This window comes from Chrysoperla carnea, chromosome 2 (genome assembly GCF_905475395.1).
Source record: "Chrysoperla carnea chromosome 2, inChrCarn1.1, whole genome shotgun sequence".
Taxonomy (NCBI): domain Eukaryota; kingdom Metazoa; phylum Arthropoda; class Insecta; order Neuroptera; family Chrysopidae; genus Chrysoperla; species Chrysoperla carnea.
In genome coordinates, this window is record NC_058338.1 from 41095593 (window position 1) to 41110544 (window position 14952).

The following is a 14952-nucleotide window of genomic DNA, read 5'->3' on the forward strand; positions in this document are numbered from 1 at the left end:
GTATATCAGTTTGTGCTCTTTCATCCGATCGAATATTGGGTGCTTTCTTACAAAATAGTCTCCAAACAAACTTGAACAATAAAAATTAAAAATGAATGAAAACAAAACAATGAGGCTTATTGCCATTTTTTGAAAATTATTTATTATATTTTGAAAAAAGGATCCCAACCCAAATACTAAAGTTTGGAACCGAAAATGGTTTTTTTTGACCACTTACCAATGATTTTATTGTTTGGCCAATTTATTACTTTTTCTTAATTTGGTGGGCATTTTGAAAAAAGGACATAAATATCCATTTTTATAGAGAAAATTGAACCACCCCGACAGAAATTCCTTTTTATAGTCTATGCACAAAGTATCAGAGTTGTACCCATATCGAAAAGGCTAATCTAAGAAACAAAAATCTAGAAAAATTTTACCTAAATTATAGGATAAGTGTCACAGAGTGACGTCAGGGGACAGAGATTGATTTAAGGAAAATGTGTGACGTCACTTATATGAACCTAAAAAGGTTGAGAACTGTACAAACATTTGAATATTGAAGAAAAAAAATTCGGGAATTAAAAAAAAATATTGTGTTACACGTTATTTATACGTTTATATCAATTTTAAAAAAAAAAAAAATGGTTATACCATTTCGATTACAAAATATTGCTGTATTCAAACCTATATAGCTTTGAGAAAACGGAAATAGGAAAATGATATATAATCAAAGAAATATTTTTGAATTTAAAAAATGAAAACATACCCAAATAAAGTATATACACACGTGTGCCCTACTTTAAAAAAAGGGTTTTCCATAAAGGATGGTATAATTTGTGAGTATTTTATGAAAATTTGTGTAATATTGTAATACAATCCAAACAATTCTCTCAGCTCCGCTGTATAACGCGATGTAATTAATATTGGGAAAACCATCAAGCAGCATTTGCAATTTTGCATAACGCAAATATATTTATTATTGAATTTTTTATCAAAATGAGTATTCAGTTCGAGCCACTTTCCAGGTACTACATGGTTTTTATTTGCTCGTATTATAAATTTGAATCGACTATTCATCTTTACATAAGAAATTTTGTAATCGAATTGTTCAGTAAATAATCAGACAGCATGCTTACGTCGTGAGACAGCGAAGTTTGATCAAAGAATAATCGGGCAATAGAAAAATTGTATTTTTCGCATACGTGTCTCTCAGGGAAGCTGTGGCCTGCATACATACATCTGGATGCAGGATGTAGGCTGGCTGCATACATCACACCAATATCAATAAATTACTCTTTTAAATAAATATAAAATATTTATGATATCTTATATACAAGTTGTTTAAAAAATATCATTCTTAATGGGAAACCCCTAGGGTGTATGTATACCCTTTTAATATTTTAGAAAAAAGGATATTTTAACGTATTTAAAATACTCGTATTTTAATATAAAAACTATTTACGAACCAACAGGGTGCTTTTACGAAGGTGAAAAAAATTGAAATCTATGAGTTTGTTGTTGTTTTATTAATATATTTATTTCTTTTTTGTTTTCACAGGTGACAGGTGTTGTGGGTCGAGCGGAAACTTTATCATCAGTATTCTTTCTTGCCGCATTTATTACCTACAGTAAAACTACGAAACGTAAAAAATCAACAGGTAAGAATTTTTTTTAGATATTTAATCTTTTAAACCAAGTTTCACTTTTCTCTCCCATTGGAATAACAACGGTCGTATATCCTCGTATGTTATCATCTTTTCCCTTCGAAAATTTAAAGATAAACAATGAGTTCATATAGAAAAGGAAATAATTTTAGTTTTGCCCGATTGTCACCGTTCCCAATAGAAAAAATAAATTTATATTTTCTAAATGTAATTTTAATTATAGTAATGGAGTATTAGACTTTATTTTGAATTTTGTATACCAACTATATTTTGTTTATACATCTCATAATACATACTCACCATCAAAATTTATATAGCAAAAATCGCAATAGAGAAGTTGCAACAATTTTTTTTTTACCACAAATGTATGTATAAATGAAATAATAATTCATCTAAAGTATATTTAAGGAATTTTTTTTAAAAATGAATAATTTCATTTTTATATTAATTATTAATAAAAAAGAGTTATATTTTTGAATAAAAAAAAACGGTAGTGGCGTATTTACACCCGTTGAGGCTGTGAGCCAATCGGAATCACGCTAAATTTACATTTTTCAGTTTGTTTCTATGGAAAATTACGTTATAATGTACTGAATGGAAGCAGTTGAGAGACAAACTATTTACCATTCTGCATGTTATTTTATCATTTAAAAAAAAAAAACACGCTTTATCGCACTTAAAAGTGGATAATAATTTTACTTGTAATGTAAAATTCAATGTTTGAGGTGGTCTATACAGTCTACATTCATTATTTAAACTAATAGCACTAGCGATAGGTAATGAATAGGTGACATGATTGAAAACTTCGTAATTGAAAAAAAACGTGTACTCTTATTCAAATGGGACTTTTAGGAAATAATTACAAGATACTTCATTTCTGTGATTAATTAATTGTAACTGTGTTTAATATTAAGCTGTTTGAAATCTGCTATCCAGAAAACTATACCGTTGAGTTTGAGGCAGTTTTTCTTAACTAGTAGATACTGAATGTTTGCGTTCATTAAAACTTTTTCAAATTCTTTTATTTTATTTAATTGCACTCTTGCATCAAAAAAGGCATTTTTTGTTCGCACGATATCAACGAAAAAAATTTCTACGGACGTACGTACACACATACACACACATGCTTCTTTTCCAGATAAGCGTTAATGCCTTGCCCTAACCATGAAACGTAAAGATATATTGAAAATTTCGATTTCGAAAATTGAACCCATTACAATAACTTCCTATGTGGGAAGTTAAAAAATTCGTCCTTAAATCTATGCGATAAAAAACGACAGAAGATATTATAGAAAATTGAACATAAAATTCCTTCCATTCTAAGTTTTTTTTTACGGATTTGAAATATGAATCCTTTTTTTGTATATATACATATTTATTACAAACAACATAGTTACCGTAAGTTACATTCATGGGTTTTTTATTTTTTTGCACATAACGAAGCAAATAGCATATTTAATATTTTCTATCTCTAAAATTAATATTAATTTTATGTTTTATATACAAGTCACACAAGTGTATTGCTAATTAAATTTATGAATCATTAACAGAGTTTCGTAGAAACTACTTACGATTTTTAATAAAGTGATTTTTCAATTTTAAATAAGGATTGAATTGAACAACTTTAATAATTCAAACTTTAAAAGGTTATTTCTAGAATATTTCATTTAAAATTAGAATTTAATTTAAAATAAAGACTACAAACAATAACAAGGGAAGTAATAGGTTGGCTGATAAGTCCCCGGTCTGACACATAAATGGCGTCGCTAGTATTAAATGCATATTATTTTTATATAGTACCAACCTTCAAATGATTCGTGTCAAAATTTGACGTCTGTAAGTCAATTAGTTTGTGAGATAGAGCGTCTTTTGTGAAGCAACTTTTGTTATTGTGAAAAAAATGGAAAAAAAGGAATTTCGTGTTTTGATAAAATACTGTTTTCTGAAGGGAAAAAATACAGTGGAAGCAAAAACTTGGCTTGATAATGAGTTTCCGGACTCTGTATTTTTTCCCTTCAGAAAACAGTATTTTATCAAAACACGAAATTCCATTTTTTCCATTTTTTTCACAATAACAAAAGTTGCTTCACAAAAGACGCTCTATCTCACAAACTAATTGACTTACAGACGTCAAATTTTGACACGAATCATTTGAAGGTTGGTACTATATAAAAATAATATGCATTTAATACTAGCGACGCCATTTATGTGTCAGACCGGGGACTTATCAGCCAACCTGTTATATAGGGCACCCGGTAGGTTTTCTTCAAGTTTATGTAGTTTTGAAAATAGACATAGACAGCAAGAGAAGACAAATAATTGATTGAGTTAATTGTTGAAATACCATGTATAGACAGAGTTGATTACGCAATCGTTTGTTTTTTTACATCATAAAATTAAAGAATGATAGCCACTATGTTATATTTGTGTTATAAACAATATATGTAGCGTATAAATTTAAAATATATACAATATATGTATACAATACATATTTTATATCGTTTCTAACCTAAATACACCCTCACAGGTAAACCGTGATGTTTACGAAAAAAATGTTTTCAACAAAACTTAGTTATTTTTTTATAAGAAACATTTTTTACATTTAAAATTTTGCTCTATCTCATCACGGTTTACAAAATGGGTCGTACGGATCCAAGACTCAATTGACATACGTATGTTGCTCATTTACCAACTCAAAGTCACTTTTCACGCCCTGAGCACGCTATAAATATTTCAGCTTGATATCTCTTTTCGTTTTTGAGTTATCATGTTGACGGACGGACAGACAAATGTATATACATATATTCTATTTTGTATTTTTTAGGACAATTATTTATTTATCAAAAATTCACATGGCTTTTAAAAATATGATGGGAACGAAAGTTAATGTATATATTTTCAGATATGCAAATCGTTAATCCTGAAAATCCTGATCAGGATAATCAAATAAACTTATAAAATTATTGTATTTTCATCGGTCCTTCATAAGTATGCCCAATTTCGAGTTAATCCAATCCAAGGTGGTCAAAATCATTTTCAAAATTTCCATTACATACCTACTAACATACTAACATACGTATGAAGCTAATAAAAGGGTGTTAAAAAAGAAAAACAAATTATTGACCTTTTCATTGTTGAACTCTAATAACGCAAAGTTAAACAATTTATGAAAAAATGGCAAACCGATAAGTTGAAGAGAAACAACTATAGTAGAGTATTATGGGTTGTAACAGAAACAAGTATAGTTGAGTATTTTAAACAACCATAGTATTGTGTATGTGAATCATCCACTGGTACAGTATTAGACTACTGAGCTACGAGCTGATCTTATCTTACCGCGTATAGCATCCAAAACTTTTGGACAATATTTTAGCTAGACAACTACCTTAATTCATTAAACATATTGTATGCATACTGTATATAATGATATATATTTGTAAACATGTAATGTTAATATGGGCGCTAGAGCTAGTATTATTAACATATATGATTGTATATCTACATATATACATACAACCCATAATTTTACTGGAAATTTAATTTAAATAATTTTCTAAATGTTTTTGGTACAATAAATATTCTTTATACAAATGTTATTAAAATAATACAATTCTCATAGGAATGAATAACATACTACTATATAGAATACATTTTAGTTTTTAACTAAAATTTTTTAGTAGTTTGAGGTAATTTATACATCTATTTTTTATTTGTTGTTTGTTGTTGATTATTTCTTAAAATATGTTGTATAAAAACGATATAGAAAAACAAGAAACAAACTTTTGATTAATTTGCTTGAAAGTTACGTTTCTTTGTATATTATTTTCAGATGAAATTTTATTTTAGAAGCATCATATAAACAAGTGAAATTATCAATTGACAGATACAGTTGGAGTCACTGACATAAAATTTGCGGGCCAGCTATAAAATCAGTTATTACTAGGAAGAATTAATAGAATGCGTTACACGCAAATTTTTTTCGTTTGGCCATTCAACAAAAATCAGTATGGCGTACTTCCAAAAACCCTTGTAGCACTCAGTTGGTTAAGGAGTAACCAATTCACATAACAAAAATTAATTTAATTAATAGTTGGGATGGGCTGGTGTAGAGCATGGTATATGCATGAAGGAGGTGCACTCAGCCTCTGAAAATAATTGAGGAGCTGATAAATGAAATTATCAGCGAAAAGGTGGTCAAACACACATATGGACATTATTAATTAATGTTCTGTTAATGAAGAAACAAGTTTATAGATATCATAGACTGAGGATATTCTAAACAATTTTATATAATTTGCTTAATTATTTTTTAAATAACTATATAATATTATAGATACATTTGGATATACTCCTTTCGTTGAATAAGACCATGTTTGGTTTGAATTTGACCACTATCACTATATTCAAATACATAAATGTACCTATTATTATTATTTACATTAATTAATTAATAAATGTAAATAATACACGATTTATAATATTCTATTTATAAATATGATATATTTCATCTATATGGGAAAGTGTAGTACTAGGAATCAAAGGGTGTGTTTCGTAATATTCACCAGTACACTGGCCAGTGCTCATGACGTCAGAAATCGACGCCATATTATACTGATATACTACTCCATATTGTACTGGTAAAACGGGCATGATAGTGTACATGTGTTTACCGAGTATTTCTGCAAGAAATTTATTTATTTACTGTTCATTAAGAAGGAATAATGGCGTCTGAAAAAGAGTTACTCGTAATTGACGGATACAATAAGAATATATATTTAAGAATATATATACATGCTCTGGCAAGTATATTTCGGAACGATTCATCAGTATTCCGGTGAATATTAAGGAACATACCCAAAATAAAAATTTATGTTTATAACAATATTATATTCCTACACAGTATTATTCTGAAAATGCTCTATTCATCATTTAATCTTTCCATTTTATTCTAGGGCGAACAGCATCATATAATGTATGTGTCTAAAAATGTGAAACACCATAAGATTTTTTCTTACAAACATCCTCTTCTCTGAACGTGTTTCACATACTTCAAGAAATTTATTATAAAAATTGATGCTTACCTTTATTAGAAAAATAAATAAATGACTTTGTGTCTTTTCAATCTGTACCGACTCAGTACATTATGTTTAAAACTGGAATATGCCCACCAACAAATGTGTAAAATTACTAAACCACTTTAAAATAGTAAATGTTGTTTCTATTTTACTTGAAAACATATCTATAAGGATCAACCATTCTGTCGAACGCTTGCCTTATAGATAATATCTAAACTTTGTCTATATATTTTCTATCTCATGAATGGCAATAAAATGTGCAAAGAAAGTAGAAATAAAGTGATTCAAATTGTATGCAGGGTACTACAACTGCCCTTTAATATATTAGTAAATATATAAATACTCTCTTTGATGTTTTATGAGTTGAGGTATTACAAAAAATATTAATATTACCTTTATTTATAAAAGCTAATGCGTAATTCCGATTGACCTACCTACTTGTATAAAAAGGTTGGTAAAATAACTTTTTGTTAGTTTATCTTTGAAATAGAAGTCAAATTTTAATGTAGGTAAATAGTTTTAATGTAGTAAGGTCATCGAGGTCAACCTGGTGTATGATTTCCTTCCTTCCTTATTTATGACTGTCGAGTCGGAAACTTCTGTTTAAACATGAAACTGGTCTTTCTTAGCAATCTTTACTGAAAAAAACTGGGGAAAAACACCTTGCTAAATACCACAAACTGATTATTTTTCTTCAATCTTTGTTTTGTTACAATCAGTTGATGAAAATATCCGCTATAAGCAAAAGTGATGATATGAAGAGGCCATAATATTGTGATACCTTCTTATTATGGCATTAAACTTACATTGTTTTAAAGTGAAGAAAGTTACTATAGTTACATTTTAGTGATTTTCATCCTGAGAAGTGACTTGTGCATATTAGTGTTATAATATAAAAGTTATAAATTACACGCCAATTAAAAAAAATTTATTCATTCAAATAATTAAAACCTAGCTGACAAGATAATTCACAAAATGTCACTTATGATTAACAGATTTATCAAGTTTCAACTATTTAAACGAGTGGAATTTTTTTAATTGATATGTCATGTGCAGTTTTCTATATTCTAAACACAAGGAGAACACTAGAGTTACTACCCAGTGCGGAAAAACATGTTGGATATGATCCACCCTTACTGTTTAGATTAACTCACCCTTGAAAATCGTAAAAATATGTGTTGATTTAATTGAAAATGTTGAGAGAAATGGATTGCACGAACGAAAATATTCCAGGATATGGCACGTAAAATCCATGAAGCATGAACCCTAACTTGCTGTCACTTGGTAAATAAGCTCTTGAGTCGATGTGGAACATTTTCTCTCATAGAACATATTTATGGCATAGCGGCCATTTTTGAGATAGAAGGAATGGTTTAAAATTAGTCAAAATTGAGACAAATTTCTGCCCTTTACCAAATAAGCTCTGTAATGATCGCACAAACGTTATACATACTGCTGGCAGACATTTCTCTCTCTCCTTCCTCCCAAACGCCCGAAAATGGGTAACATGGTTTAATTGACATTAGTCGTGAAAGGAAGGAGAGGTATTTCTGATAGCATTACGTAACATTTGTGCGGTCGTTAGGGAACTTATTTGGCAAGGAGCAGTAACTTATTTCAATTTTTATTCATTTTTTTCCCTCTTCCCCTCAATCGAGAAAATGACCGCTCTGCCATACATATGACCCATGGGAGAAAATGCCCCACATAGATTCAGGAGCTTATTAACCATACGGCAGAGAGTGACGCATCATGGATTTTTTGTATTTGATTTTTATACTTTAATGCTTGGATTTGCCATTCGATAAAACGAAATAGTTCATCGTTATATTCCTTATACTAACAATCAAATAGCTGCTAAAAGATAGAGGAATGCTATAAGTTAGAAAGTTAAATATTTTTAAAATTAAGTTTTCCTCGAATACTATTCCTGTTCTTACATTCGATTTCTACCGAATTTATTTCGTCTGCAAAAAAAATATTTCAAACACAAATTTTAATTTTTTATATAAGAACCAAAAATTAGAGCAGCTTAGTTATGCAGCTGAATTTAAATTTAGATTCGGTAAGTCTAGGTTAAAGTGGAGTTTCATAAAATAATCCTTTTTTTGTTTAACGACTTTGGGATGAAATATTTGTTTCGATAAAACTAATTTTTGAACAATATGCTTTTATCGTGTTACGTAAAACACCTCCTATATATTTTTATTACATTTCATGAAATTCAAAGCTTAGAGTGATGAAATGTAATGACACAATGACAGCCATTTGTATAAATTGAATAATAACTTTTTATTGCTAAATAATCACAGAGTAGATTGTCTTTTGGTTTTTCTATCGTTTAAGTTCATTGTTTCTTTAAGTCTTGTTCAACAACAAGAAAATATGGTAGGATGTAAATATTTTATATTTATTGTAGTATAAGTAAAAATTCTCAAGCGATCAAATGCTTATTTTCTTGATTTAATTATTAAGATCCTTGACTCAAGAAATATTTACTTGCGAAAATAGCTAAATAAATGCTTTTATTTCAATCTCATAATTTTTTTACTGTTTTACGATGCAGAATTCCTAGATTTATTCCCAAAATAGAACATCGGTAAACTACATTGGTATACATAAGGTTACTGTTACATAAATAAATTTTAAGTCGACATATTTTATAAATGCACCAACGTATATATGAGAAATAATATGTATTAAGCTGTTATATATAATAAAGAGCTGCCACCATAGAGCTCTGGAGCTTAAATTGGAACGAATTAGATAAAGAGAACAGAAATGTTATTGTATACAGTAAAGCCAGCCAGCTTGGTGTATGTATGCCTTGGTGTTTTCGTTTATATGTCGTCTCTATGTAGGAATGTCGCGTTTGGCTTTTGCGTAAATTTACCACACCGCACGTCAAAGACTAAACCAAACATTGTACGATTACTATAAGGGGTGTCATTTTAATATTAAGGTATTTCTGTAGAAATAAATCACAAAAAATTTTCTATACAATAATGAAATTCACATAATATTAAATTCAAAATGCTTATTATAATTTTTTTAGGAATACAATAAATTTTATTCGGTGGATTGGCACGAAATCGATAAGAGATTAAACAGAAACTTTTTTAGTTGGTGTCTATTTTTTGCGTTTTGAAATTGTATGCTCCATATTTTGTTTTTGATCAATTTATTCGGATTTTTATATTTTTTATTTTGGTTTTCCACTAAAGTGTTTCTTGTTGCAAACTTTGCAACGTTTTGCTTGAAATTTTTTTTTGCAAGAAAAACATTTTTCTAACCTTTACTAACAATAATACAATTAATTAGGTGAAATTTTTTATTTTAGATAACCTGAAACTCAACCTGGTTTAGAAAACTTAAACATGTTTTCATTTTATCCAAGCGACGGCAATGTGATTAATTTTACCGCCCCATTAATTATAATTTTTCACACTGCGTCTGCCTAGATTCGAACCCGCAACCTTCTAGTCAGAATCCGAACGTTTTAAAGAGGTTTCAATTCGCACGACCACTCAGCCAGTTTAAAAAGAGGAATTGTAGAAACGAGGTGGAGCGTGTTGAATTATTGATTATTGGTTGCCTGCCTTTGTATCAGCCTAAAGCATTCTAGCATCCAACCATTAGAATTCATTCTGACGTTTTTTTATGAAAAATTATTTGATGGTTTTTCTCTCTAGTAATAGAGAGATGTTGTGGAAGATGTTGATGTGAAATTAATAATAAAATTTTCCTTACTTTCTCACAACAACAATATTTGCAACAGTTTTTAAAAATAGGTGGAAAATGCTTGGTTATTATACCTCAGAGATTTTTAAATTTTGCAATTTTCACTTTTTTACTACATTAGAATGTAAATACAAATCTTTCTTATTTGTTGGTAATTTTTTGGTAGAAACTTTATGATCCTGAAAAAGTATTCCTTTAGAATTTTATTATGTTTTTCATTACACGTACCAACTATAAAAAGTAAAAACAACTGTCTAACATAATACAGTTGTTTCAACATTTTTATCACCAAATGTCATTTCACAATCATATAAATACATTGCAAATATGTTTTGTCGTCCCACGACATAGACATGTATTTGAAGTTCCTATTCAAGAATTATGATTTTCACCCCGAAAAATCTAACGTCGAAAGAATAAACCACAACATAAAAATATAAAAAACGTGTGTGTCACACGATAAGTCCTAAACAAGTCATCGGATAAATTCGAAAAGTTAAATGGTGGCACGGGTCTATTAAGTATCAATCTCAAATTGTCAGTGAAATCGATATTAGCCTTGAAGGTGAGATCCAGAAAATTTTTAGACTTTGTTAGATTTTTGAAAAAATTAACCAACTGCATAGACAGAAAGATAGCAGCAATTGATAAATAATATTCAAGACAACAAGAGCCATATAAAATTCTTTGTTCGTATTTTTAATTTTTTTTAACTAACGTTTATCCAACTATTGTTACTAAATAATTCCTACAATGATAAACATTAACCAACAAACATGACTAGCGTTTAGTTAAATTTAACATTGTAGTGTATGATTTAACTAATTTTAACATATTTGTGACACCAGTTTTGGATGTGGCGAGTGGAGATCGCATCTACAACCTCTGTATTGCCAATCCAGCTCTTTACCAATTAAAAGTATATAACTTACATTCTTAAAATCGAAGTGAAAATAATAATTAAATAATGAAGTTCAAACTTTTGTTCGTTATGTTAGGTCATAAAGTCAATAAACAAGAAATTGTTTTTTCGAGTAAGAGAACATTTAATTGGTTCAAAATGTGATATTCAGTCACTATTTTTCAAGTTAATTCTGTGAGGTACAGAAAAAAGTTTTCCAAAACTCTATATGCATTGACCTCTACACCACGATGTATATTGAACGAAGATTAAACCGTTTCGCCGATCCTCAGACATAGTCAATCAAAGATATGTTTTGGGGACAACGCAAGGTTGAAAAGGAGCGTTCATTCGTCGCTGTTGTCACATGCAAAAAAACTATCAGAACAAGAAGCATTTGGTAGACATTCAGAAATGCATCTTTATTGTAAATATTGAGTTCTTTGAGTGTTCGTCGACCCAGATGTGACGGGAATCATTGAGCAAAATTGTATATTTTAGTTCAAAAAGTCGAGCTAGAGTTTTCATCAAAAATTTTAAATTTTATTAAGAAAGAGACAAGCTCAATTTGATAAAATATTGCGATGATTCAAAAATCGATCTATTATCTTCTAATTAATTAGTCTGTATATTCGAGCGTTGAGTCTGCCATGACGGGAATCTTGGCTTACGCCTCTTGATTGTCGTATTCATCGCATATATCGCTCATGATTTTGAAAATTTTCATGAACTCTCCTCCAGCGTTTCTTCTTCTTCTTTCAATCAAAATATGTTACATAGCACCAACCAGTTCGCTAGTCTTGCCAAGATTCAGATTTTCTGTTACTCGATTGAAAGACAAATCAAAGAATGTACCGAGCTATTGTTAATTCAGAATTTATGTGGACAGATTCTCAACCAGAGAGGTTTTTACCCCCCAAAACCCCTCCCTTTCTTTCGGGTCTGGAAGTTATTGATCTGTCTCTTAGAAGCTATAGTCAACACAACTTGTATATATTTGTGTTTTCTATAGAGAATTTGGGTAATACCTTCTAGATTTTCCAATGCATATGACTTTCACATTTAATCTTTAAACTTCAACATCTTGATATAAATAAGGCCACTCCTTATATCCAAATGTGTATCCATACATACATACAGACATGTATACATAATATAGACCTATATTTATTTATTTTCACATATTATATGTACACTTACATGCTTACACATACACAATGTTTGTTTGTGTTTGCTTGAGTTCTCTGGTCACCACCCGGCCTGGTACAACAGTATTAATATTTCTCGCTCTTGAAGTTGGATACATGTTTTTAGAGGTAGATACATGTACTCTGTGGTACTGTGTTCTGACACTGTTTTCTACTACAGCTACGTAACGTAACGAGCGAGAATCTATGTTAACTTTGAATATATAAAGTATATGTTCACCATGCACAAGGATATATGTATTCTGTAATAAATAAAGGAAAATCAATATGTAGAACAGAGAGAAAATTATGTGGTGGTGTTAAAATCAGGGTTGAACAATTTATTAAGAGAAACTTCAATGCGGTAAAATATATGATATGAGGTCAATTGTTCGCAACTCCAAAATACTGAGCTGACCTCTACTGATTTAAATATGAAATGGAAAAGAGGGTGTATACTTTATCTTAGAACATATAATTAAATGATATAGAAAAGGAATTTCCAAATTGACTTACGAATTATAGTTGTGATTGATATAAAATACATTATAGGTATTTTCAATGGTTTTTGTTTGTTTATACCATGGAGATAAATTTTTATACACTCTTAAACCGCCATTAAAGTGCCACCTGTATTTTCTTGGATTCGCGAATCTTTTACTCACCAAATGTATAAAAAAATAATTTTTTTTAAATTTTCATTAAAAATCCCGCTAATTAGATAAGGATCAATTTAAGCTCATTACATTCAAATTTGCAAAAAAGCTACTGAACGCATGTTTTTATTTAAACAAAATCATTTTAATCCAGATTAATGTTTCTGCCACTTAAATTGTAAAAATATTTTTAAGATTATCTCACAATTTTATGCTTGAACAGAAAATTTGGACTTAAACAGTTTAATAACGAAATTCAAATATTTATCATGAGTTGTAATAAATAAAATTTCTCGGTTGTTATTATAAAAGATACGTGTGGGAAAATAAAAATAAATTAAATAATCAACGCGCAACGGATGTGTCTATTGTGCGGCGGAGGTGAATCTGGTTACCACCTAATATTTGGTTGCCCTGGAGTAAATGAAAATAAGAGACACGAACTTAGCAGAAAAGGTCTAACGAGTTTGGAAAATATTTTAAATGTTAGGGATTAGGAAATGGTTGTGAAAATGGATAGCTTTTTGCAAGCAATATTAAACAACAGGTCACTAAGATTATTGGGATAGCGAACATGTATAAAATGTAGTGTTGTAGTCTTGACATCCGTACCTTAATGTTTCAAATTTGTGCAGTTAATTGATGCAGTTATCTGTGTTTTATAATTATTGCTGTTTTATAATTTTAGAATTTTATCTTCAAGCTTCAAGTATATTTTATTTGATCTTTCGTTTTAAATTTGCATTCAACAAGTGTCAAAAAGAAAAAAATATTTTATTTTATAAGATTCACATCAAATAAATATATAAATTAATAAATGAAATATTAAATTATAAAACGAAGAAATAAAAACTTTTGGAAGATATAGTAAATAAGTAAATGGTGGAAACGCAATGAAATTATAAATTATATAAATTGTTGCTATGTTCTATGTATTTATTTGCGCTTCCACCAAATTTATTAACTATTGATAGTAGATCATTTTTTTAAAAATTCGTCACACAAACATAGAGGAAGCGTATCACTTAGAGTAAATAAATGTGAAAGGCGGAGGAGAGAACTAAGAAGGTGCCGTTCAAAGAGAATTGCCTTTTTTTTCTTGTTTAAAGTTGTGATTATCAATTTATGATTATAATTATACAATGATATAACTTTTGTGAACTATATTTATTACTTAATCGTTTTTGATGTCTATAAAAAGTCGATGATAAAGCTACAAAATTAAGAAAATTTGCGTCTTTGTGGCCATTTTTAACCATTGAAAAAGTATTGTAGGGTGAATTTGTAAAAATAAACATATTTCAAGTAGTATAGTGTTCAGACTTTCAGCCCCAACGGCATTTATGACATTTCGCTTGCTCTGTTTTTTTTTTTTTTTTTTAATTGACTAAAATAAATAACAGAACTTTTGCGTAAGCAATCGTTTGAAAAGCAATGTATCCGATAAAGTTGATTAATCATCCTGCAACTACGCTCAAGCTTTTGTGATCATCATTTATCTATCAAGTAATTTGACACACTATGGACCGCTATACTAGTAACAAATTTTACGGCAGGCTCTTCAAGTCCATAGAGGCCCGTAAACAACATATATAAACAACATTTTGTATAAAATATAGTACAACCCTGTAATAATGTATGTAGAATATAAGCTCAATTCTGTTCTCCATCTTTTACAACAGTTTAAATATTTTATAATATTATTTATGTATTGAATTTTTATTATTTAATAAAATCAAAGATTAA

The 14952-nt window shown here is 29.2% G+C and overlaps 1 protein-coding gene across 1 annotated transcript in view; it reads left to right on the forward strand.

Moving 5' to 3' along the window:
* Nucleotides 1-14952, forward strand: part of LOC123292253 (protein O-mannosyl-transferase Tmtc3) — a 72456-nt gene that overhangs the window by 37098 nt on the left and 20406 nt on the right. Inside the window, exon 4 of the mRNA XM_044872830.1 lies at nucleotides 1541-1640. Within this exon, the coding sequence (XP_044728765.1) occupies nucleotides 1541-1640 (100 nt within the window). The remainder of the gene's footprint in view (nucleotides 1-1540; nucleotides 1641-14952) is intronic.